General features: G+C 49.2%; 2 protein-coding genes across 3 annotated transcripts in view; one reads left to right on the forward strand and one right to left on the reverse strand.

Annotated features, from left to right (window-relative positions):
• LOC139055837 (uncharacterized) overlaps window positions 1–25,920 on the forward strand; it is a 95,820-nt gene that overhangs the window by 24,646 nt on the left and 45,254 nt on the right. The gene's annotated exons all lie outside the window — the stretch shown is intronic.
• Window positions 16,216–25,861, reverse strand: LOC139055836 (uncharacterized). Of its 2 annotated transcripts, XM_070533383.1 has the most exons (4): window positions 24,458–25,861; window positions 23,901–24,000; window positions 23,083–23,192; window positions 16,216–16,725 (listed from the first exon to the last, which is right to left on the reverse strand). In XM_070533383.1, the coding sequence occupies exons 1-4, from the start codon at window positions 24,575–24,577 to the stop codon at window positions 16,528–16,530; spliced, it is 528 nt and encodes a 175-aa protein (XP_070389484.1). In that variant the 5' UTR covers window positions 24,578–25,861; the 3' UTR covers window positions 16,216–16,527. The 2 variants fall into 2 exon arrangements, 1 of the variants encoding a protein (XP_070389484.1); XR_011511922.1 differs by lacking the exon at window positions 16,216–16,725 and having other exon boundaries at window positions 23,106–23,192; window positions 25,711–25,861.

Genomic DNA, 25,920 nt, shown 5'->3' on the forward strand with positions numbered 1-25,920 from the left:
ATTCTCGTCGTCTTGCGGAGGCGGGTCAATGGGGGCGCGTGACAGGCAATCGGCATCGGAGTGTTTTCATCCGGACTTGTAGGTTACAGTGATGTCGTATTGTTGTAGTCTGAGGCTCCACCGCGCGAGTCGTCCTAAGGATCCTTTATATTCGCTAGCCAACACAATGTGTGATGGTCACTGGCGACTTTGAATTGCCTGCCATAAAGATAAGGGCAAAATTTAGCTGTAGCCCCAACGATGGCGAGGCATTCCTTTTCGGTCGTAGAATAGTTGCCTTCCACTTTTGACAGCGACCGGCTAGCGTAAGCTATCACCTGTTGGACTCCGTTCCTCCTCTGGATGGGAACGGCACCGAGGCCTAGGCTACTGGCGTCAGTATGGATTTTTGTATCGGCGTAGTCGTCGAAGTGCGCAAGTACCGGCGGTGACTGCATGCGTCATTTGAGTTCTTCAAATGCGTCGGCCTGCGGCGCTTCCAACTTGAACTCAACACCACATTTAGTTAGATGTGTCAATGGCTCGGCGATGCGTGAAAAGTCCTTGACAAAGCGTCTCTAGTAGGCACACATGCCAAAGAATCTACGCACTGCCTTCTTGTTGATTGGTTGCGGGAACTGTGCGATTGCAGTTGTATTTTGCGGGTCTGGACGGACACCAGATTTGCTGATTACGTGGCCTAGGAACAGAAGCTCATCGTAAGGGAAGCGGCATTTTTCCGGCTTCAGTGTAAGCCCTGACGACTTGATGGCCTCTAGTACTGTCGCAAGCCGCTTGAGGTGATCGTCGAAATTTCCGGCGAAGACGACGACGTCATTCAAGTTATCGAGACAGCTTTGCCACTTCAATACTGCTAACACCGTGCCCACGACGCGCTGGAACGTTGCAGGCACCGGGCACAGTCCGAATGGCATAACCTTGAACTCGTAGAGGCCATCTGGGGTGATGAAGGCAGTCTTTTCGCGATCTCTTTCATCGACTTATATTTGTCAATAGCCAGACTTGAGGTCCGTCGACGAGAAGTATTTAGCGTTGCAGAGCCGATCCAATGCGTCGTCTATTCGTGGGAGGGGTTATACGTCCTTCTTCGTGATCTAGTTTAGCCGACGTAATCGAAAACGTAGGGCTCCGTCCTTTTTCTTTACCAGGACAATAGGGGATGCCCACGGGCTTTTCGACGGCTGGATGATGTCGTTGCGCAGCATTTCGTCGACTTGTTCTCTTATAGCTGCACGTTCTCGCGGCGAAATTCGGTAAGTGCTCTGGCGGAGTGTTCTAGCGCACTCCTCGGTGATTATGCGATGCTTGGCGACTGGTGTTTGTCGAATCCTAAATGACGTCGAAAAGCAGCCTTTGTATCGTCGGAGCAGACTTCTGAGCTGCTGTTGCTTAATCACGGGGAGACTTGGATTAATATCGTAGTCTGTTTCGGGAACCATCGTCGTCGGGGAAGATGCGGCAGAATCCGAGAGGACAAACGCATTACTGGTTTCTAGAATTGCCTCGATGTACGTGATCGTCGTGCCCTTGTTGATGTGCTTAAACTCCTGCCTGAAGTTTGCCAGCAACACTTCATTTTTCCCTCCATGCACTCGAGCGATCCCTCTTGCGACGCTAATTTCACGGTCTAGCAGTAGACGTTGGTCGCCTTCGATGACGACTTCTACGTTAGTGGGTGTTTCGGTGCCGACCGAAATAACAATGCTGAAGCGAGGCGGGATGCTCACTTGATCTTCGAGCACGCTCAAGGCGTGGTGACTACGAGGGCTCTCCGGTAGTATCGCTTTATCTTCCGACAGTGTTATTGACTTCGACTTCAGATCGATGATTGCGCCGTGTTGGTTCAGGAAGTCCATACCGAGAGTGACGGCTCGTGAACACTGTTGGAGGATAACGAAGGTGGCAGGGTAAGTCCTGTCATAAATGGTTATTCTTGCCGTGGAGATTCCAGTCGGCGTGATGAGATGTCCTCCAGCCGTTCTAATTTGAAGGCCTTCCCATGCACTTTTAACTTTCTTCAACAGGGCGGCGATGTGTCCACTCATTACAGAGTAATCGGCCCCTGTGTCCACTAAGGTGGTAACTGTGTGGCCGTCGAGAAGCACGTCGAGGTCGGTGGTTCTTTGCCTGGCGTTGCAGTTAGGCGTCAGCGTCGGATCACGGCTGCGTCGTGTTGAACTGAAGCTGGAACGTCGCGTCGTCAGGTCCTCTTTCGTCGTCGTAGGCTTTGCTTCCAGACTTCGCCGGGACGGCGGCATGTCGTTATGGCATCGAGGTAGTTTCTTCGGTGTCTTCGGCGGCGGTGGAGGATCTTCGTTAGTTCGACGAACAGCAACCGCACCTCCATCGGTTGCTGCTTTTAGTTTTCCGGATACGGGATCGCTGACCGGCCCCGGGCTGAGCCAGTGTATGGTCGGCGCTGCGGCGACAGGTAGCGGCCTGGTGATCGCGAACGCGACGGTCATCGAGAGCTCACTGAGTGGCGGTGAAGTAGTCTGCGATATCGGGAGGGCGTTCGCCTTGCTGCGGGCGCGGAGCGCTCACGGCGAAACCTCGCAGTCGCATCTCCCGGTATGGGCATCGTCGGTAGACGTGACCGGCTTCTCCGCGGTGGTAGCAGAGCGGGCGGTGGTCAGGAGCGCGCCAAACGTCTGTCTTCCTCGGGTAGCTGCGCTGGGCGACGGGTGGGCGTGCTGGCGGCGGCGGTGGTGGTCGACGGAATGGCGGCGTTACCCTGGCACGGTCGTGGAGGGGGACACTGACGGCGGGCGACGGCGGCATAGGTCATCGCTTCTGGTTGGGGCTGCGATGATTGTGGTTGTACCTCGGGAACCTTCGAGAGATCGCTCGACTTCTTCTTTGACAATTTCAGTGATTGAGGCCACTTGAGGTTGCGACGAAATGAAGATTCTTTTAAGCTCCTCTCGTACGACTGCCCTGATGGTCTCGTGCAGGTCGTCGGTGGCCATTGATTGAATTCCGGCGTAGCTTGTTGGCTTGGTGTGGAGGTCGAATTGCCGGTTCCGCAATTCCACTGTCTTCTCGATGCTCGTCGCCTCACGAAGAAACTCGTCGATGGTCTTCGGTGGCTTCTTATCATTCCGGCGAAAATTCCTCCTTTAAACCACGCATCAGTAGGCGGAATTTCTTCTTCTCGTACATTTCCGGGTCGGCATGGCTTAACAGACGGCTGATTTCCTCAGTGAAGATCGCGATCGTTTCATTCGGCAGCGGCCCTCTGGTCTCCAGTAGAACTTGGGCTCGCTCTTTTCGCACGATGCTTGTAAATGTTTGCAGGAAGCCGCTTCGGAACAGGTCCCAGGTCGTCAAGGTGGGTGCCCGATTCTCGAACGACGTCCTGGTGGCATCCTCCAATGCGAAATAGACCTGTCGCAGCTTGTCGTCGCTTGCCCAGCTGTTAAGCGTACCGACCCTCTCATATGTTTCCAGCCAGCTTTCCGGGTCCTCAAATGTGGAACCGCGGAACGTCGGTGGTACCCTGGGCTGCTGCAGCACAATGGAGGATGCTGGGGCTGCCATTGGGGTTGCCTTGGCGACAATCTTCTTGGTATTCACAGGTAGAAGTCTGTGCTCCGGGGGCAGCTGTAGAACACGGTGGCTTGCTCGATGGTCCGGGATTACGTTGGTGTTCTCCTTGCCGTCCGGGCTTGGATCACTGCTTGTGAAAAAAAAGCACCTCCCCCAGATGTCATGTGGTGGTGACGCTGAAGAACACAGTAGCAATACTGTGAATGACAAAACTAACTTTTATTGTGCGAACCTGTAGCCACAAGACAGGCTACACTTATAGCACAATGATAGCCGCGAACACGGTCGGCGATCGTCGAAAATCAGATCCCCGGGTCAAGCGCGTCGGCTTTTATAGATCAGTCGTCGAATGTTCCAGATTAACCGCTGGGACCTGTGTGCCTTCCAGAAAGCTCTACACTACTCGCGTCGCGCATACATGCAATCAGATTACACAAGTTGCGGTGAAAGACCGTGGATGGAACCATCGATAACATTCCAGAAACTTTTTTACATGCAGGCGTGTCCTGCGCTGTGCGATAACATTTGTTAGGCGGCGAAACGTGGTCGCCCGATAAAGATAAGTACACGTGTCATTACCCTGCCACCTTCGTTATCCTCCAGCAGTGTTCACGAGACGTCATTCTCGTTATGGACTTCCTGAACCAACACGGCGCAATCATCGACCTGAAGTCGAAGTCAACAGCGTAGTCGGAAGATAAAGCGATACCGCCGGACAGCCTTCGTAGCCACCATGCCTTGAGTGTGTTCGAAGATCAAGTGAGCATCCCGCTTCGCTGCAGCATTGTTATTTCGGTCAGCACCGAAATCCACACTGACGCCCAGTAGCCTAGGCCTCGGCGCCGTCCTAGTCCAGAGAAAAGATGGACATGAGCACGTGATAGCTTACGCTACCCGGTCGTTGCCAAAAGCGGAAGGCAATTCTTCTACGACGGAAAAGGAATGCCTCGCCATCGTTTGGGGTACAGCGAAATTTCGCCCTTACCTATATGGCAGGTGATTCAAAGTGGTCAGCGACCATCACGCGTTGAGTTGGCTAGCTAACTTAAAGGACCCTTCAGGATGGCTGGCCCGGTGGAGCCTCAGACTACAAGAATATGACATCACTGTCACCTACAAGTCCGGACGAAAACACTCAGATGCCGATTGCCTATCACGCACCCCCATTGACCCGCCGCCGCAAGATGACGAGGATGACGACGCCTTCCTTGGAATAATAAGCGCGGAAGACTTCGTCGAACAACAACGAGGGCACCGGGAGCTAAAAGCCCTAGTCGAGTATTTCGAAGGGCACACCGACGTTGTCCCTAGGGCATGTAAGCGTTGATTGTCTTCGTTCACGCTTCAAAACAACCTACTCGCGAAGAACTCACCAGTGCGCGCCAACTACCTTCTTGTTGTTCCGTCGGCACTGCGTCCTGAAGTACTGCACGCCATACATATGACGATCCGACCACTGGGCACCTCGGTTTCTCCCGTACGCTATCGAGGATAGAAGAAAGGTATTACTGGCCGCACCTAACCGCCGATGTCGCCCGTTACGTCAGGACATGCCGAGACTCTCAGCGACGCAAGATACCACCGACAAGGCCAGCGGGATTACTACAGCCGATCAAGCTTCCTCACCGACCGTTTCAGCAGATCGGGATGGAATTGTTGGGACCGTTTCCGACGTCAACATCCGCAAATAAGTGGATCGTCATGGCGACGGACTATCTCACCCGCTTCGCTGAAACTAAAGCTCTACCGAAAGGCAGCGCAGCTGAAGTGGCGAAATGTTTCGTCGAGAACATCCTGCTGCGACATGGTGCTCCAGAAGTGCTCATCAGCGATAGAGGAACGGATTTTGCAGCAGAGCTCACGCACGCCATTCTGCAATACAGCCAGACAAGTCACAGGAGGACAACTGCCTACCATCCACAGACGAATGGTCTCACGGAGCGCCTGAACAAGACCCTCGCCGGCATGCTAGCAATGTACGTCGACGTCGAGGAGAAGACGGGGGACGCAGTCCTGCGGTACGTAACATTCGCTTACAGCACGGCGGTGCAAGAAACAACACAGATCACGCCATTTAAGCTGGTTTACGGCAAGAACCGGACGACGACGCTCGACGCCATGCTGCCATAAGCCACTGACGAGGAAACCCTTGACGTCGCTGCCTATCTCTAGCGCGCCGAAGAAGCCCGACAGCTCGCCCGCCTGCGGATCAAGAATCAGCAGAGGACCGACAGCCGACACTACAACCTCCGACGACGCTACGTCGAGTACCAGCCCGGCGACCGTGTTTGGGAATGGCCTCCGATACGCCGGCGAGGACTCAGTGAGAAAATACGCCGACGCTATTTCGGACCCTATAATGTCATCCGACGTATTGGCGCTCTGGACTATGAGGTCGTGCCAGACGGCATTTCGCATTCACAGCGGCGCCGCGCACAATCTGAAGTGGTCCACGTGGTGCGCCTTAAACCCTTTTAGGGACGCTGACGAACTTCCTTATGTTTTTTTTGTTACGAGTGCTTTTGTTTATTACTTTCGTTTGTTTGCAGCATCGGGTCGATGCTTTTTAAGAGGGGGGTAATGACACGTGTACTTATCTTTATCGGGCGACCACGTTTCGCCGCCTAACAAATGTTATCGCATAGCTCAGGACGCGCCTGCATGTAAAAGAAGTTTCTGGGTTGTTATCGATGTTTCGGTCCACGGTCTTTCACCGCAACGTGTGATCTGATTGCATGTATGCGCGACGAGAATAGTGTAGAACTTTGTGGAAGACACGCGGGTCCCAGCGGTTAATCTGGAACATTCGACTACTGATCTATAAAAGCCGACGCGCTTGACCCGCTGATAAGATTTCCGATGATGGCGGACCGTGTTCGCCGCTATCATTGTGCTGTAACTGTAGCCTGTCTCGTGGGCACAGGTTCGCCCAATGAAACGTAATTTTGTCGTTACAGTATTGCTACTGTGTTCTTAAGCGTCACCACCACGTGACATTATACGCTTTTTTATGCATTATTTAGTGGTAGTTAATTGGCAGTGAGCGGATACACACAACGTTACATATTACAAAAAGTTTTAAGTTACATATTTTAACACACTGTACATGAGTTTCCAAAAACTGAGAACAGATTGACAAAGTTATTGGGTTACAGTTTGTTTACTATTATGGACGGTGAAATAATAAAATGTTCCCCTTTTACCCCCTCTTCCCCTTTCCTCTCCCGGTCCACAAGCAATAAAGTACAGGTTATACACGTAGATTACCATACTACACTTATGTGCTGCATATATCCATGAACATGAATGTATCAACGTAAAAGAGAAAAAAAGGAAAAAAGCGGGTTATAATATATTTATGTTGCAACAATCACTCTCTCAAACACTGTGTTAGTAGCAATTCCTTCACACGGTTTTTGCAGGCGTTTCTTGTCATACTGAAATAAATGTTATCTTCTAGCTTATTTAGGATTGTTAGTACTTGGTACCTGGTTGTTTGTTTACCATATTTCGCCCTTGTATTTAGGGCCCGTTTTCTTTTTGACCTCATATCGTAAGGCACTTCATTAATGTTTTCGTGTATATATAGTGCATTTTTATATATAAACTGTAGTAGTTTAACGTCATAAACTTCATTAGCTTTATGCATACGGTATTTAAAAAATAATGGTAATGTGCTTACTTTATGACATGGTCCCTGATATTTTTCATATATGTGCAATATTTTCTTTTGTAGAAAAATGAGCCTGTTGTAGTTAGTTTTTGTTGTGGTACCCCATACCAATATGCCATACGATAATATGGAGTAGAACAGTCAAGTATGTAAGTTTTGTTTCAGCCAGATAGATATTAGGTGTGAAATTTGATACAAGCATCAAACAGATCGGGAGAGTTCGGTAGCTAAATTAATAATGTGTACATTCCATGAAAGGTGCTCTTGGAACCAAACACCAAGAAATTTTGCTCCTTAACCCTGGTTAAAACTATATCCCTACTTAGTGGTTTGTTAAGTGCACGAATTAATAGGTACTTTGTTCTCGCTGTGTTAAGCTGCAGCCTATTTTCCCGGCGCCAGGCCGCGAGGAACGCAAGGTAGGTGTAGACCCTTCTTTCGAAATCTGTTAGATCTGTGGACTTAAAAAGATATTAGTATCATCGGCATGCATAATAAGCTCAGGAGAGTTGGGTATAGTTACAATGTCATTAATGTAAACAAGAAATAAAAACGGACGTAATTTTGACCCCTGTGGAACTCCTTGTGTTAACTTTAGCTGTGATAGTGTGGTGTCTTTTATTTCCACGATTTGATAGCGCTCACTCAAGTAGTTTTTAACGAGCTCTAGTACAACTTCCCGCACGCCATATCTAGACAGTTTGTGCAGTAGGATATCGTATTTTATTGAGTCAAATGACAATGACAATGATGTTTATTTGCATCAGTACATGACGCGAGGAGCATGCAGAAAAAGCTGCCACATGGACAGCTTGACGAAGCCGCAGGCCCCCGCATTGGCAAATGCTTTCTTTAAGTCGAGAAATAAACCAAGTGTTAACTTTTTAGTGTCAATGTTTGTAATTATGCTATCTTTAATACAGCACAACGCTTCTACAGTTTATCTATTTTTTAAAAAATCCATTTTGGCTACTACACTAGATTTCGTTTTTGCCAAAAAATAATAAATCAGCCTTTGGTTGATCACACTTTCAAAGATTTTGGACAAAATGGGGACCACCGATATCTGTCGGTAATTCGATAAATTATTTCTATCACCTCCTTTAAATATAGCTCTTACTCGTGCAATTTTAAGTTTGTGGGAAAACACCGGTTGTTAGCATGAGCTTAATAATGTGAGCAATTGTCCCAAGGTGAGATATTTCTTTTAATTATTTAGTATTCTTTAATAATTTTATTAAGGATATAAGTTTTAGTAATTACCTAAAGTAGTAAACGAAAGCGCATGTAGTCCCTCAAACAGAGTACTACTCGAATGATGCGCTGGCGAAAAAATTTCTAATGCACAAACACCGCTTTTGTAGATGGAGTAACGGTATTAAGTAAATTGCATGTGCTTAGCCCAAAAATACGCATCCGTCCGGTGGCAGAGAAATGACATAAATATAAAGACCATAGCAAACCCAAATTAAAGATATTATGCACGCATGAAAGTGTAACAACTGCACGAAAGCTTTTTAGAAAAAGCGCTCCTTTGGACTTTCTGACGAAGGGTATACTACTATTAAACGTAATATTCAATTTTTTTTTGAAGATTGAAGATTCATTTATTTCTCCAAGAGAAAAAGGCCGGGGACAAAAAGCTGCCTTGAAGCAGCTTGACGGGGTCCGGGGCCCCGTCAAGCTGCTTGACGGGGCCCTGGACAAGCTATTTATTGCAGGTAATGAATTAAATAGCTTGGTCGTCAAGTAATATACGTCATTTCGTGATAGTATATGATAGTGATGTTTAGTGGTATTTTAAATACTTCGGTCGTTTAGTGATATGTGTTATATGATATTGACACGTCGACTTGTTTATCTTTTACGGGTGAGCGCTTTTCACGGTCTAACGAATGTTATTGCTCTGCGCGGGACGCGCCCACATGTATCGGAAGTTTCTCGAATGTTATCGATGGTTCTGTAGACACCGAAGCTTGTGTAATCTTAATGCATGTGCGACGCCGCTTGTGTCGAACTTTCGGGAAGGCAAGCGGTCACCACTGATTACTTTGGAACGTTCGATGACTCTTGCATAAAAGTCGACGTGCATGACAGGCAGATGAGGTTTTTGACGATCGCCGACTGTGTTTGCCACTATTTCTGCCCTTGGAGTGTAATTTGCTTTTGAGAGCACAGGTTCGCCCAATAAAACGCTTGTTTCGTTACTCGCAGTTTCGCTGCTTTCTTCACCGTCACTACCATGCGGCATCTGGTGTAGGTGCTTTTCGTTCATGTACCAGGCGCCCCCAAATTCAGTTAAGTTCAGATCATTTTCTTGAAAGACCCCCGATTTCAGGGGTATTACATAAGGGGTGGGTACATGATTCGAATTTACACTCGTTCAAGTAACGTTCAAGTTTAGGCGCGCATATATATACATATTCACAGTATACATATTCAAGTATATTCACACATGTATACACACATATCACCACCTATATATGTAGACATACTTACACGCATGTAAATACAAACAGCAAATATGAGGAAAAATCATACACAGCGTAGTTGGAGATGGTCAGTTACCTGTCGTAAAAATACGGATGGGCAGATTAGTCGACAATGGCAGGAGGCCGGCCGTTCCAGTCTGCCGCCATGCGAAGAAAAAAACGAGGCTAAAATGTTGATGTTCGTGAACGTCGAGAAACCTGCTGCGAGTGGCTGGTCCGGTATGATTTGCGCGCTGCGGGCGTGATATAGGGTGCTTGATGAAGGGTATGACTGAAAAAAATTTGTGGTAAAGACAAAGGGAAGCGATGTGCCAATGTAAAACGAGATTCGTAAGCCCAGATATTGATTTCAGTGACGTGACGCTGATGTCACATGAATATGACGAATGTATGAATTGGGCGGCACGGTTTTGTACCATTTCAAGGGCGTCGAAGAGATATGCTTGATGCGGATTCCAGTCTGCTAAGGCGTATTGTAGTTTCAGTCGTGCAAGTGATGTTTAGGCAAGTAATTTTACGTGATTGCGGGCTTTCCGCAAATGACGTTTTACGAAACCTAAAGTTTTGTTAGAAGCTGAAATGATGGTATACACATGTGTACACATGTTGAGGTCATCTGAAACAGTGACATCAAGGTATTTATAAGTGTCAATTGATTCTAGAGCCAAGTAATTGTGTACGCAAACGTGCGAGGTATATGGCTGCGGGTGAACGACATGATTGAGCACTTGTTGACGCTTGGTGTCATTAATCAAGCGGTATACCATTCTGAAATATTAGCAAGGTCACATTGTGGGGTTATCTGATCCGAAGCGTTAAGTACGGTGTGGTAGATAACACAGCCATCCCTGAAAATGCGCAGATTACAGGATACATGCAAAGGTAAGTCGTTGATATAGATTAAGAATAGGAGCATGCCAAGAACCGATCCATGGGGGACGCCTGACGTTACTGGAACCGGAGCGGATAGATGGTTATTTAAAACATATTGTGATCGATGAGTAAGAAATTATGTAATGCATGTTAAAACAGTAGGATGTAAATTTAGCTGGAAGAGTTTCGCATGTAATCGTTGGTGAGGCACTTTGTCAAACGCTTTAGCATAATGAAGAAAGATCGCGTCATCTGTACGTTACCATCCAGATTATTATGGATGTCATGTAGAAAAACTGCAAGCTGTGTTTCACATGACAACCCCATGCGGTAGGCAGGTTGCGAATGATGGAAAACGTGATTACTGTGAAGAAAATTTATCATGTGGGAGCCGATCACATGCTCCATGATTTCACAGGGGACGCTTCTTAGAGAGAGAGGGCGGTAAATAAGTGGGGAATTTCTGCTACCTTCCTTGAAAACCGAAATGACTTTCCCTGTCCCCCAGTCGTCTGGAATGACACCAGAAAAAAGTGACTGTGAAAAAATTAGGGTGAGAAAAAGTGAGACGTTGTGTTTGGTGTTTTTCAAGATTTTGGTATTAATTTAGTCCATTCCAGCTGAAGATGAGAATTTAATATTTTCTATTATGGATAAAATTCGATTTTCACAGAAATTGATCGCTGGCGTGTCACAATGAAAGTCAAAGGTAAACAGGTGGGTGCGGTCACTTCATCAGGAAAGACTGTAGCGAACGTGGTGTTGAACAAGTTGGCGCAATCCATGTCCGTAATGCTTTCATTCAGATCACTGGTGATTACGAATTCTCGTGGTTCGTCGTCGTTCAATTGCTTTCCAAAACTGATTGGGATTAGTTTTTAGTAGCTTGCGCACTTCTAAGTGAAAAAAAAGAGTGATTTGCTTGATGTAGAATAGTAAGGTAGTTTGTATCTGCTTCATAATATTTCTCCCATGCATTTGGTTGTTCTCTGAGTTTTGCAACCCGGAATAGGCGTTCCTTTTTATTTTCAAGTCTTTTTAATGTTATCGTAAAGCATGGTTTGGGACGACTCGCTGTGAAACTTAGTTTACGTACAAATTTATCGGTTAATTCCTTCAGCTTTTTTTAAAGCGTGTCCTATCGGCATAAACATTATGGTAGTTGAAGGTTGTCTGAAATGTGGGATAAAATGTGCAAAGGCCCTCATTTGTCGCTTCATAATCACCTCTGTCGTATAGCTGTATCGTTTTCTTGTACATTTCGCACTTTGTTGGTCAAAAAGAAAAACCGGCATGAATTACTTTGTGGTCGCTGATTTCGTTGAGGTAATAGGTGTATGAAAGGCTTTCGGGGTTGTTGGTTAATATTATACCTGATGTATCCTGTGAAACCCGTGTTGCTTCAGAAACTAGCTGGGTCATTTGAAAATTGAGGCAGATATCGAGAATGTTGCTGGCTTCAGTTAGACCTGTCGATGAAGACAAATTTTCAGTGCGCTGGTCCATTTGCGGGAAGCTAATGTGCATTTGAGTGAGCAGAAATAAGCTGACACAAAGTTTGGTTAAGCTGGCTGCGAAATTTAAGAGTGGCGTGGGGAGGTCGGTAACATACGTCTAGTAGTGCGGTCTGTGTGCGTGATTCGATAGTCACCCCTAATACTTCCAGCTATGACTGAATATTGATGACTGCACAAGACAATAGTTCGTGGAATGCAATCAGTACACCGCCACTGCGCGTAGATGCACGTTCATTGCGGTGCACACAAACGTTGGGTAAGTCCGATAGCACTTCAGTATCGCTCACGTCGTCAGTGAGCCACATTTCGGTAAGCATTAGTAGATTACTCCAAGTGGACAATACAATGCATACGTGCAATGCAATGCATACATACGTTCACGTTTTTAAAGAAAACTGCGGATATTATTGTAAATTGCAGAGAGTGAAAGAGCATCGCTAGGGACAGCATATGCTCGGTTCTTTTGTTTCCTTTTTTTAGGCGCTTCGGCTGCTACGATAATTCTTCGAAGCTCTTTGTACTGTCGTCAAAGATGTACCGGTTTTGGTACATATGCAGCGCTTTGAAGCGGACGGCAAATGGCGTGTTCTTGCTTTTCGCAAAAGCAATCAGTTCTTTATGGGCATTTTGCACTGGGCAGGAGAAATACTCTATACCATAACTTGCCCCTTTAAGCATCCGGCCATTTGACAGTACTGCAGTTTTGGTCTTGTGTAATGCAAGCTTCACTATTATGAGCCTACAGCTGGACAGCGGGAGGGACGGCCGAGGCGATGTGCGCGCTTTATATCTTTTGGTGCCAAGGTTAACTGTAAGTTATCGCGGCAAAGGTTTGTGACAAACTGCTCTGTCTTTGCAAATGTTTCCGAGGAGGAGCGGTCGGGGATGCCGTAGAAAATTAGGTTATTTCGCTTTGAATGGTTCTCGGCGTCATCCATAACCGTGATCCAAACCCGGACCGTAAAGAGAACACCAACGTCGTCCTGGGCCATCGAGAAAGGCGCCGGCTACTACAGCTGCACCCGGAGAATGGGCTTCTACTTGAGATGACCAAGAAGATCGTGGCCAAGACAGCCCCAATGGCAGCCGCAGCATCACCCCATCGTTCTGCAACAGCCGAGGGAGCCGCCGACCTTCAGCGGATCATTGTTTGCGGACCCAGAAAACTGGCTGGAAACATACGAAACTTTCAACAACTGGAACTCCTACGACAAGCTGCGGCTGTGCAGTTGGCCTTAGAAGACGCCTCGAGGATGTGGTTTGAAAACCGGCAATTGACATTGACTACATGGGACCTGTTGCGCAACGGCATCCTGCGGGCCTTCACGAGCGTCCTACGCAAGGAGCGATGCATGCAGCTGCCGAAAGGGAGCATTGCAATCTTTGCGCAGGGAATGACTCGCCTCTTCCGTCAGCCAACAGCCAACAGTTCGGAGAAAATGAAAGTTCGGTTCCTGATGCAGGGTGTCAAAGAACAACTATTCGCCGAATTGATACGCAACCCACAAAAGACAATCGCTGACTTTGTTTCAGAGGCCAAAACAATCGAGAATACGCTTGAAATGCGCACGAGGCAGTACAACCGCCGTGCGCTGTCAACAAACTGCGCCGAAGCTCAAGCGCTACGTGACGATGACCTGCGCGAGACGATAAAAGGGGTCGTACGGGAAGAGCTGCACAAGTTCTGCCCCAGGTAGCAGACCCACGTGGCCTCAGTCATGGACATAGCAAAAGAAGGGCTTCAGCGGTCACTAGATATACCAGGAGTTCCGGCATCAGCACAACCCCAGCCGGAAGCGATGACCAACGCCAGCATCGCCCACCGTCAAAGTCCACGCCACCGCCGCCAGCTCGCCCGCCCGTCGCCCAGAACAGCCGTCCGAGGAAGACGGACATGTCTACCGCCGCTGCGCATACCACGAAATGGGACTACGAAGGTTCGCCATCAACGCTCCTTGCCCGCAGCAAGATGAACGCCCTCGCAATATCGCCGACTATCTCGCCGCCACTCAGTGGAGCCCTCAACGACCGTAGCGTTCACCGTCAACAGGCCGCTGCCTGTCGCCGCAGCGCCGACCATACACTGGCACAGCCCAGGGCTGGTCCATCAGACCATATCCGGAAAACTAAAAGCAGCAACCGACGGAGGCGCGGTTGCTGTTGTTCACAATGACGAAAATCCTCCGTCGCCGATGAAGACGCCAAAAACACTATCTAGACGAGATAACAATGACACGCCGCCATCCCGACGAAGCCTGTAAGCAAGGAATGCGCCGACCAAGGACCTGATGACGTGACATACCAGCCACACGTCAACGTGACGCAGCCGTGACCCAACACAAAGACCTAACTGCAACGCACAAAAAAGAAGCACTGACCTCGACGTGCTTCTCGATGGCCACGCTGTTACCGCTTTTGTAGACACAGGAGCCGATTACTCCGTCATGAGTGGAGACATTTGAAGAAAGTTGAAGAAAGTTAAGACTGCATGGTAAGGCCCTCAAATACGGCCCGCTGGAGGACACCTAATAATGCCGACCGGAATCTGCGCTGGAAGAATTACAGTTCATGATCGGACCTACCCTGCCGTCTTCGTTATACTTCAACAGTGTTCACGAGATGTCATTCTTGGCATGGACTTTCAGTACCAATACGGCGCAATCTTCGAGCTGAAGACAAAGTCAGTAACGCTATCCAAAATCAAGTGATACCGCCGGAAAGCGCACGTAGTCATCATGCCTTGAGTTTACTTGAGGACCAAGTCAACATCGCGCCTCGTTCCAGCATTGTCATTTCTGTCAGACGCGAAACACCCGCATACGTAGAAGGCGTTATCGAAGGCGACCAACCTCTACTGCTAGAGCGTTAAATTTGCGTCCCAAAAGGGATAGCTGGCCTTCACGTAGGGAAAGTGAAAGTAGGGCTGACAAACTTCAGCCAGGAGTTCAAGCACACCAGCAAGGGCACGACAATCACGTACGTCGGGAAAATTGTGGAAATCGGCAATGCCTTTGTCCTCTCGGATTCTGCCGCATCTACCCCGACGACTATAGTTACCGAACCAGACTTCGACTTAAATTTAAGTCTCCCCATGATTAAGCAGCGACTGCTCAGAAGTCTGCTTCGACGACACAAAGACTGCTTTTCAACGTGATCCAAGATTCGACAGACACCAGTCGCAAAACGTCGCATAATGACCAAAGAGTGCGCTTGACCACTCCGCCAGGGCCCTTATCCGAGTTTCAACGCGAGAGCGTGAAGCTGTAAGGCAACACGTCAACGAAATGCAGCGCGACGACACCATCCAGCGGTCGAAAAGCCCGTGGGCATTTTCTGTAGTCATTGTGAAGAAAAGGGGCGCAGCCCTCCGCTTCTGCATCGGTTATCGCCGACTGAACAACATCACGAAGGACGTATACGCCCGCCCACGGATAGACGACGCATTGGACAGGCTCTTCAACGCTAAGTACTTCTCGTCGATGGACCTCAAGTCTGGCCACCGGCAAATACAAGTCGATGAAAGAGATCGCGAAAAGACCGCCTTCATCACACCAGATGGCCTCTACGAGTTCGAGGTCATGGCATTCGGAGTGTGCTCGGCGCCTGCAATGCTCCAGCGCGTGATGGACACGGTATTAGCAGGATTAAAGTGGCAGACCTGTCTTGTTCACTTGGATGACGTCGTCGTCTTCACAGGGAATTTCAACAATCACCTTAGGCGGCTTGCGACCGTGCCATCAAGTCATGAGGGCTCACTCTGAAGCCAGAAACGTGCCGCTTCGCTTGCGATGAGCTCCTGTTCCTGAGCCACGTCATCAGCAAATCTGGAGGCCACCGCGACTCACAGAAGACAGCTGCCATCGCAAAGCTCCCGCAGCCCATCGACAAGAAGGCAGTGCGTAGATTCTATGACATGTGTGCCTACTACAGATGCTTTGTCAAGGACTTTTCGCGCATTGCTTAGCCGCTGACACACCTAACTAAATGCGATGTCGAGTTTGTGGGCAGGCCGGCGGTCCGGTAACGAAAGTGCTTTATTCATGGGAGGGAGCGATATATGTACAATTTGAAAGGGGTTGACGTAAACGTCACGTGTTAACAGTCTGGGCGCTATCAGAATGACAGCGTGATATGGCCACATCTCCCCTTAAATGATGAGAAGGTCTAGAAGTTTCATCTGGCAACGGGTATCGACAGGGTTCCCGACGCAATCTTGTGCTCCTGCGTAACTGCTGTTGTCCAGGCAGGAGCTCGTCTTCTGAAGACCCTGCGAGATTGATTATGGCTCCGGTTGAGGTACTTCCTCCCGCAGGTGCTCTCTTGTGCGACGGATTTTACGACCGTCTTCGGTCTTCACAATCGTAGATCTTGGCGTTGCGGCTAGCCTTAGAATAGCTGGAGACCAGGTTCTCTGGAGAATGTCTTACGCCGTTACGCGTTGTCCCGGCGTAAGTGGGGAAAGGTTCCTGGCGCTGCGGTCGTAGTGAATCTGTTGCCTGTGCCGGATCGCCTGGAGACGGTCGTGGACATCTTTGCTGGGTATGGCCTCTGGCTGCAGGCGAGTTGTTGGTACCGGCAGGAGGGTCCGGGTCTGCCGCCCCATGAGCCTCTGCACAGGAGACTTCAAAACCGGGTCCCTGGGGGTATTACGCCACTCAAGCAGAGAAATTTCAAAATCTGGTCTGCGAAAAGAACACTTTTTGAGCAGCTTCTTGGCCTCCTGAACAGCTCTTTCCGTCATGCCATTAGAACGCGGGTGATATGGACTTGACGTCACATGCACAATGTTTAGTTTTCTTAAAAAATCCTTGAAATTTGAGCTACTGAAGGGGGGCCCATTGTCACTATACAGCTTCTGTGGCAGCCCATGCACTGAGAGAGAGAGAGAGAGAAACTTTATTGGTTCTATGAAGGGGTTTAGCGGTGAGCCGTCTTGCGCTTGCTGCCTGGCTTCTCAGCACGGGTGTGCCCCTGTTCCAGGGATCCACTGAGCCTGGCCACTTCGCACGCGTGCTGCACGATTGCCCTTTGGGCGGTGAGGTCGCTGCTGGTGAGCAGGCCCTCCCATTGCTCCGCACTCGGGTTTTTATGTTTATGGAATGTGTAGTTATGCTTACATTCCCATGTTATGTGGTAAAGAGTTGGTATTTCTCTGCACCATGGGCAGGAGTTTCTGTATTGTGTCGGGTACATTTTACTTAGTATGTGTAGATTATAGAAAGTTCCGGTTTGTAGCCTTCTCCAGTCGGCTGCTTCCTGTTGTGTAAGTAGTGTCTGTGGCGGAGGATATTTGATTCTCTGCCCTCTATAGTAGTTTATATTTCCGCACACGTCGGCTCCACCGTTGTAGGGTTCTCGAGAGGCTCTATCTGTCCAGCTCGGTATGTGATCTCGCGAACTAGACTGTCTGCTCTCACGTTCCCTTCTATCCCGGTATGGGCCGGTATCCAGAAAAGTATGCGCTTCACATTATTTCCGAGGGTTCCTGCTCCGACGAGGATTCGCAGGGCCTCTTTACAGACTTTCCCCTGCATGCAATGCCTGCATGTAGCTTTGGTTTCGGTTAATATGGTAAGTGATCTGTTAATTCGGTAGCCTTCGGTCGCTGCAAGCGCTATGGCGACCTCTTCCCCCTCCGCTACCGTGCAATTCCTTTTGGTTGCGCAGCTGATTGTCTCTCCCATGTAGTCTACTACAGCCGTAGCTACTCTGTGTGTTCTAGTGTGCTTGTCCCACGGGTATAGCCCTGCATCCGTGTACACCGTGTTTTCCTGTGTTGCCAGGTGGCCTTCCACGTAATCTGCCCTTGCTTGCCTTCTGGCTGCGTGTAGGTTCGCATCCATGTTGCGTGGAATTGGACTTATTCTGAGGGTTTGTCTGACGTTGTCTGGGATGTCTGCCTCTCGATCTATTGCCCCTTTCGTATCGTATCCTAGTCTCTTTAGGAGCATTCTTCCTGTAGCCGACTGCCAAAGTCTCGCTATTTGTGTGTTTAGTTGCGCTTCTGCCAGCTCGCTGAACGTGTTGTGTATTCCTAGCTGCAGTAGCTTGTCGTTTGAAGTATTCCTCGGTAGGTGCAGTGCCGTTTTGTACGCCTTCCTTAGCATGGTTTCTGCTTGTTCTCTTTCTAGCTTGTTCATCAAGTGGTAAGGTAGCGAGTATGTGACTCTGCTGACCACTAAACTTTTAACCAACTTGATCGTGTATGCCTCTTTCATGCCATGTCTTCTATTTGAAACTCTCGTAATCATCCTGCTTACTTGATCTGTCGATTATTGGAGTAAGCTAATTGTGTGACTGCATTTTCCGCTGCTTTGCAGCCACATTCCTAGAATTCTTATCATGTTCTTTTCCGCTATAAGCTGGCCCTCTAAGTTTATTTCGATTTCGGCCTTGGTGGGGTTCTTTCCAATTCTGAGTATTTCCGATTTCTCTGTGGAGCAAGCCAGGCCTCTTGCCTTAACATAGTTTTCTACGCGGTTTGCTGCCTCTTGCAGTTTCTCTTGCTTTTGTCCTAGCGTTCCTTGGTTGGCCCATATAGTGATATCGTCCGCATACATTGCATGTCGTATGCCCTCGATTTCGCCTAGTTCCCTGGCCAGGCCAAGCATCGCAATGTTAAACAGTATGGGTGAAATGACTGAGCCCTGTGGCGTACCTTTGCTTGGGGTGACAAAGGTTTCGCTTCTTATATCCCCTAGTCCTATTGTGGCCGTTCTTTTTTTAAGGCTCTCACGTAGTCATGAGACCTCTTCCCAGAATTTATGTTTTGAAGCCCTTCCATTATTGCCGCGTGGCTGACATTATCGAAGGCTCCCTTGATGTCTAGTGCCATTATGATATTTTCTCCTGTCTTGGGTGTTTTGCTTAGGACCTCTTCCTTAATCTGTTGGAGGACATCCTGTGTTGATAGCTTTGCTCGGAAGCCAAACATAATGTGCGGATACAGTTCCTTGCCTTCCATGAGTTGCTGTATTCTCTTTGTGATTATTCTTTCGTATAACTTTCCCAAGCACGAGGTGAGGGAGATTGGTCTTAGGTTTTCTATCTGTAGTTTCTTTCCTGGCTTCGGGATCATTACGACCTCGGCGTGTTTCCATTCCTCCGGGATCGTTCCCTCGTTCCACAATTTGTTTAAGTAGATTGTTAATTGATCTATCGCCTCCTCGCTTAGGTTGCGAATGAGGGAGTTGTTAATTTTGTCCGCTCCCGGTGCTGTGTTTTTTGTTACGGACCCCAGAGCTGCGTTCACTTCTTCTCGTGTGATTGGCCTGTCCATATCTGCGGTTTCTTCCCCCTGGTATTCCCCTTTATATTCTTCGGGTCTTTCCTGTCCGTAGTATTTGTTTTTCAAGGCCTCCATTAGCTGCTATTCGGTACCATCGTACTGGTGAATCAGCTTCTGGATTGCCTTGTTGCTCTCTGCCTTTGTTTTCCCTGGGTCCATTAATGCTTTCAGAATGCGCCACGTTTTGGCCGTGTTGAGCGTGCCTTGTAGCAAACTGCTAAACTGTTGCCAGCTTTGCCTGGCCAGTTCCGTTGCATATTCCTCTGCTTTTGCTGTGATTTCTGCTATTTTTTTTTTGAGTTTCTTGTTAAGCTTTTGTCTTCTCCATCTTTTAGTGAGCCCACGTCTCGCTTCCCATAGCCCAAGCAGACGTTTGTCCACCTCCGGTACTTGCTCCGTCCTATCTATTTCATGCGTATATGTTTCCTGTATTTGTTTGCGCTGCCGACACCATTCCTTGATGGATGTGATCTCTCCCTTTAGTTGTTGACTTCCTTGTCTGAACGCGTCCCAATCTGTTAAATGGGCCAATCCTATCTTTCTCTTGATTGTTCCTGCCTCTATTGACGTTCTTATGATGTAGTGATCGCTGCCTAGGTTTTCTAGCGTGTTCTCCCATTCGACCTGGCTTGCTCCTCTCACAAAGGTTAGATCTGGGCAGGTACCTGGGCTTACGCTATTGCCTAGTCGCGTAGGTTGGTTTTCATCTGTGAGTAGCTCACATCTTATCCTTTCCGCCGCGTCACTTATCTTTTGTCCTTTTCGTTCTGCCTTCTGGTAGCCCCAGTTCGGACTTTTGGCATTAAAGTCCCCTGCTATGATGAGTGTGTTCGATCTGGCTAGTTTGTCTGCCTCGGCAAACAGCTTCTCGAAATCTCCATCTTTTTGTCTAGGGGGGCTATATAGGTTTATTATGAACGTTCTTCTCCCTTTATATTTCTTTTTGGGTATGATTTCTGTGATCACGTGTTTGATTTTTGTCCCCTCAATCTCCTTGTTTGCCATGGTTACTATCTTATTGCTAATGAGGGTTGCGGTCCTTCCGCTCTCTTGGCACGTGTATCCCCTTAGCGTGGGTGTTATGTTGGTTTCCTGTAGCATGATTATGTCTGGTTGTGCTGCTATAGTGTTAATAAACTGCTCTAAGAGGCCCTGCTTCCTCCGATACCCTCTGCAGTTCCACTGCCATACGTTTATTGGTTTTGTCCTGCCATGTTGTGTTGTTATTGCTTGCACTTTGGCTTTCAGGTCCGAAACGCCTCTCATTGTAGAGTCTATCTCTGGCGTCATTAGTGGTTCTTTGGGTATTTTGGTTTTTAACGTAGGTGCGGAAGCTCTGTTCCTGCAACGCTTGCTTTTGCTACATTTCGTGCATCTGCTTCTGTGCTGTTATCATGAAACCTTTGATCTCGTCTCTGAAGTTTTGCTCTTCTCTCTGTTGCGTGTCCTCAACTGATGGAGCCGACGTGTTTGACACGTTCCTCCCCTGTCTCTGCCACTGCAACTCTTTGATGAGCTCTTCTAGTTTTCTTTTAAGTTGCCTAGTCTCTTCGCGACATTGCTCTAACTCCTTTCTTAATGCCTTGTTTTCCTCCTCTAGTTTCTTTTCATTGTCTGTGTAGTGTTGGTATCCGAGTGCGGAAATAGTGATTTGGGAGGGCCTGCTCTCCAGCTCACCTTAACGCCACCTTTCGTCTGCTGTTGTTTTGGTCCGGGCCCGTTCTGCTTTCCCAGTGGCGGGTAGGACTCGTCCCGGCGTCCGTCCTGGCTCGTGCTTCTTCCTCGGCTCCGGCTCCTTGACTTGCTTCTGCTTTGGTCCCGGGAGTCATATTCTTCTCCGAACCACCTTGGTCTCTTTCTTCGGCTACGGCTCCTGCTCCTGTTCCGCCATTGCTGGCCCTTTTGGGCGCATTTGCCGCGCAGCTCCTCCGCTGTCTTTAGTCGTTGTTTGCAGTCCCTAGTGCCCGTCTTGTGGTCGCCCCCGCAGACTAGGCATTTGGGTGTGCATTGATGCTCTGTAATTGGGTCTTGCTCTCCGCATTGCTTGCAGGTCTTGATGTTCGGGTTTGGGCAAACGTCCGATCGGTGTCCTTGCTGGCAACATATGTAGCATATCTGTCTGGTCGGCCTGTAGGGGTAGCACCACATTTCTCCCCCGTAGTATAAAACTTGCTTGGGGAGAATGGGGCCTTCGAAAGTAATGACAGCCGTGCTCGATCGGCCTAGAATTCTGGCTGCCAGTATCTTCACTCCCTGCGTTCGGGTTCGTAGGTTCGCCTTGAGCCCTTCCGGCGAGGTCCCCGCGTCCACCCCGTGGATGACCCCCCGCAACGTGCCCTCCGGCGCCGCCACGTGTGCGTTGATGGCGTAGGTGCTGTTCCCGAACGTTAGCTGCGTGATGCGCCGTATACGTTGGGCCGCCTCTTCGTTGTCGGTGCTTACTATTATGATGTTGGAGCCATTGCGCAGCCTGATGATCAAGTCTTCCGCCTTGCATCCGGATCCGGTGGCCGCGACCACTGCTCGCTCAACCTGGTGTGTGTGCAAGCTCTTGACTGCGAGTCCCCTCGGCCTGAGCACTATCTTTAAATCGTCCTTGGGGAGCGGAAGCAGTCTCCTCCGCGGCACCCCATCTCCTCCTCCTCGCTTCGGCGCAGCTGGCGCGTCGCCTGTGGTCTTTGCGTCACCTAGGGAATTTCTGTTCCCTAGCGCCGTTCCCGCCAAAACTTGGCTGCTCGATCCTTTGCCGTCTCGCTGGCACCTCTTCTGTCTCCTGGACATGGCGATCTCCCATTCCGGGTCCGCGCCGTTATTGCTTTCTGCCTGTGGTCTTCCTGTCGTTGGGGTGCTGCCTCTGGGGGCTTGGGTGCCTGCCGCGGGCCCGCTTCGATCTTGCACGAGGACGGGTTCGGTGGCGTCGCGAAAACCTTCCTCCATGGTTCCGTGGGTTTCCGCCATGAAACCTGTCGGTCCTCTCGTCGATGATTGCTCAAAGTTGGTGTTGGGTATTCGGGACTTCGCTCCAGGCCGTCTCTACTTCGGGCCGAGGTCGGGGAGCCCGCGGAGCCCCGCTCTCGTGCTAGGTCTCGTTAGGCCTACCGTCCAGCCGACCACGGCGGAAATTCAAAGACCTATAAAATCCGAAATATTGGACCCACCGGTCTGAATTTGGGGTCCTCGTGGTCCTCTTCAGTTCCGGCGTCGATCCCAGCCAAAAGTTTGGTGGTCCAATAGGGTCTGATGGGTCAAAAAGTCCAAAAACTGTGGAGTGCATGTAAGACGCGTCCGCTCGCCTTGGCTTCTTCTTCTTTCCCCCCCATGCACTGAGAAAACTTGTGCACACCAAGTCTTCAGCGCATTAGACGTAGTGTGGCGAAGGTCTCGGACTTCGAAGAAAAAGGAATAGAAGTCAACCATGACGGCGAAATCCCGACCGCCATAGTGGAACAGATCCACGCCTACGGACTCCCATGGCAGGGTCGGAACATCATGGCTCAAAAGGGGCATTTTATGGTTTCGTGGCTGGTGCATTTGGCATACCTTGCAGGTCTTGCAAAACTGTTTAATATCTGCGGACACATTTGACCAAAACATTACACTGCTCGCCATCGCTTTCATCTTATCTGCTCCAGCATGCGCTGTGTGAAGGAGCTGCATGATCTCTGCCCGTTTCGCTTTCGGTATAATTACCTTGTTGCTTCGGAAGACTAGTTCATCTTGTGCATGAACTTCTTCCCTGTAGGTCCAGTATGGCCTTCCCGGCTCTGGAACGCCATCCTTGTGGTTCAGCCACGCCGTCTCTGCGTATTCACGGATGATGATAAGTGCCGGATCCTCGTTTGTAGCATCCCGCAAGGTTTTCAAGCGCTGTTCCGACGCTGAAACACAGTCAAGCACATTCACTTGAAACTGCTCGGTTTCTTCTTGCAGTCGCCATCTTATTAGGAAACCGTGATAACGCGCCCGCTAGGAATAGCTCTTTACCCGGTTTGTAGTGCAAAGTTATTGCGTAGCGCTGCAAGCTGAGGCGCATTCGCTGCAAACGAAGCGGGCACTGATGCAGGGGCTTGCTGAAGATCGGTACCAAAGGCCGGTGATCCGTTTCGACGATCATGTCTGCTTGGCCGAAAATATAATCATGCACTTCGTGCACCCATGTACTATCGCAAGCGTTTCTTTTTCAATCTGCGCATAACGCTGTTGTGCTTCTGTTAGAGATCTGGACGAGCAGGCTACAGGATGGCCGTCTTGCATCAAAGCAGCCCCTACGCCCGACTGGCTAGCATCGACAGAAAGCGTGACTGCCTTCTTCGGGTCGAAGTAGGAAAGAATCGGCGCCGTTATCAGTGCCTGGTACAGTGGTTCAAAACTGGCACGTTGCTTTTCTGTCCAGACCCATGCGTTATCGTTTCGCAGTAGTTCTCTTAGCGGTTCCGTCAAGACAGACATGTTGGGAATGAAACGCTGTATATTGTTCATTGTGCCGAGAAAAATTTGCAGTTGCTTACTTGTCTTAGGCTCGGGTATTTCCAGAGTGTCCTGAACACGCTCCGGGTCGATGCGCAGGCCTTGCGTAGTGAGGATGTGTCCCAAGTAGCGAACCTCCGCCTGCAGGAAGGTGCATTTTTTGAGGTTAAGTAGCAGATTGGGCTCACGGCAGCGCGTCAGTACGCGTGTCAGGTTGCAGTCATGCTCATCTTTTGTCTTGCCCCAGACTAGTATATCATCAATTACAACTGCTACACCGGGTAAACCGTCTAACAAACGATGCATTGCAGCTTGAAAAATTTCTGGGGCTGACGATATTCCAAAGGGCATTCAGAGGAATCGATAGCGCCCGTATGGCGTACTCATAGTGCAAATTTTTGAGCCTTCTTCCGTTAGCTTATTCTGCCAAAATCCCCATGCTGCATCCGGACAGCCGCGGAACTATGTCTCTAAAGTTGACATGGGGTAATTTTCTCGAAGCAACTGTTTGTTCAGGGCGGTTGGATCGAGGCAAATACGCACTTTCTTTTTTGACCACGGTCACCATGTGGCTAGACCATTCGGTGGGTTCATTTACCTTAGTAATGACGCCCTGCTGCTCCATGCGCTGCAGTTTTGCCAGAACTTTGTCTTGCAGGGCGACGGGGACCCTCCTAGCAGGCACGACGGTTCCCGCGCTGCCGGGTTTCAGCTTCATCCAGTACTCTGCGCCTTTCAGTTGTCCTAGCCCACTGAAAATATCTGCGAAAGGTTGGGCTGGGGGATATCGTTCTTCACTGGCGACTTTCTGTATGCGGTATATAAACCCCAGGCGTTCAGCGACTGCCCCGCTGAGCGTGACTGGAACATCGTGCTCGACGACGAAAAATTGTTCTTCGCATTTTTTGTTGTTAGCACAAAGCAGAAGCTTGATTTTTGCTTGTGCCGTAGTCCTGTGGCCAAAGAACGCTGTTAGAGTCACCTTGCAGGCTTCCTTTGGCTTAGTAGGTAATCATTCCAGCTCGTTTTTAGAGATAACGCAACAGTTTACTCCTGTGTCCAGTTTGCATGTGAAAGGTCGGCCTTCGATGTAAACTGCTGCTGTCCATTTATCAACTTCAAGCGAGTTTATCGTTAGTCCCGCAAGAAGAAAATCGTCTGTCTCGGCCCGTACCTCCCGCAGCTCTTTTCCTTGACGGCTGGCGTTAAGCGTGGCACCGACTGATTTGCAAACCTGGGAAAAGTGGTTCTGTGCACCGCACTTCCTGCAATTCTTTCCTCACGCTGGAATATTTCCACCACGATGTATCTGGTAGCCACACCTACTGCAGAGCTTCCTTTCTGTCGCAACCGAGTTCACTACCGTAGTGTGCTCTCCACCCGTTGCTGCGCTTATCTCTTGGAAGTGCTGCTTTCCTTGCTCTTCAATGCGGCATATTTCTACCGTTTTTTAGTAAGAAGGGTTTTCCGCCAACATTTTCTGCTGCAAACGCTTGCCTCGGACGCCTAGAACGATACGGCTGCGTAGCATGCGGTCTTCTAGAAGTCCAAATTGACAATTCTTGGCTAAAAGTTTCAATTCGATCAACCAATCATTACATGGTTTGCCTTCTCTCTGGTCCCTTGAACCAAAGCGAAATTCGTGGAGGGTTGAGTTGTTTGCTGGCTTATAGTAGTCCTCGAATTTCTTAATCAGAACTTTGACGTCATTTCTGCCCTCGTCCGCGTCAAACTTGAAAGTGCTGAATGCTTTCCTGCCTTCTTCGCCTATGCTCACGAGAAATGTTGCTGCCTGCACATCGGTTGGCTGCTTAGTCAATTGGGTAGCAGTGGCAAACCGTTCGAACTCACTCTTCCATGTTCTCCAACCAAGCCAGGCGTCGTCTGACGTATCCAGGGTTTTCGGCGTCGGTAGTACAGTCGATGGAACTGGCAGCGTCGTAGGCGGGGGCGGTGTCGTCGACATCTCGACAGGGCTCCGCTGCCACTATGCAGGCAGGCAGGCGGCCCGCTAACGAAAGTGCTTTATTCATGGGAGGGAGCGATATATGTACACTTCGA

This window comes from Dermacentor albipictus, chromosome 2 (genome assembly GCF_038994185.2).
Source record: "Dermacentor albipictus isolate Rhodes 1998 colony chromosome 2, USDA_Dalb.pri_finalv2, whole genome shotgun sequence".
Classification (NCBI taxonomy): Eukaryota; Metazoa; Arthropoda; class Arachnida; order Ixodida; family Ixodidae; genus Dermacentor; species Dermacentor albipictus.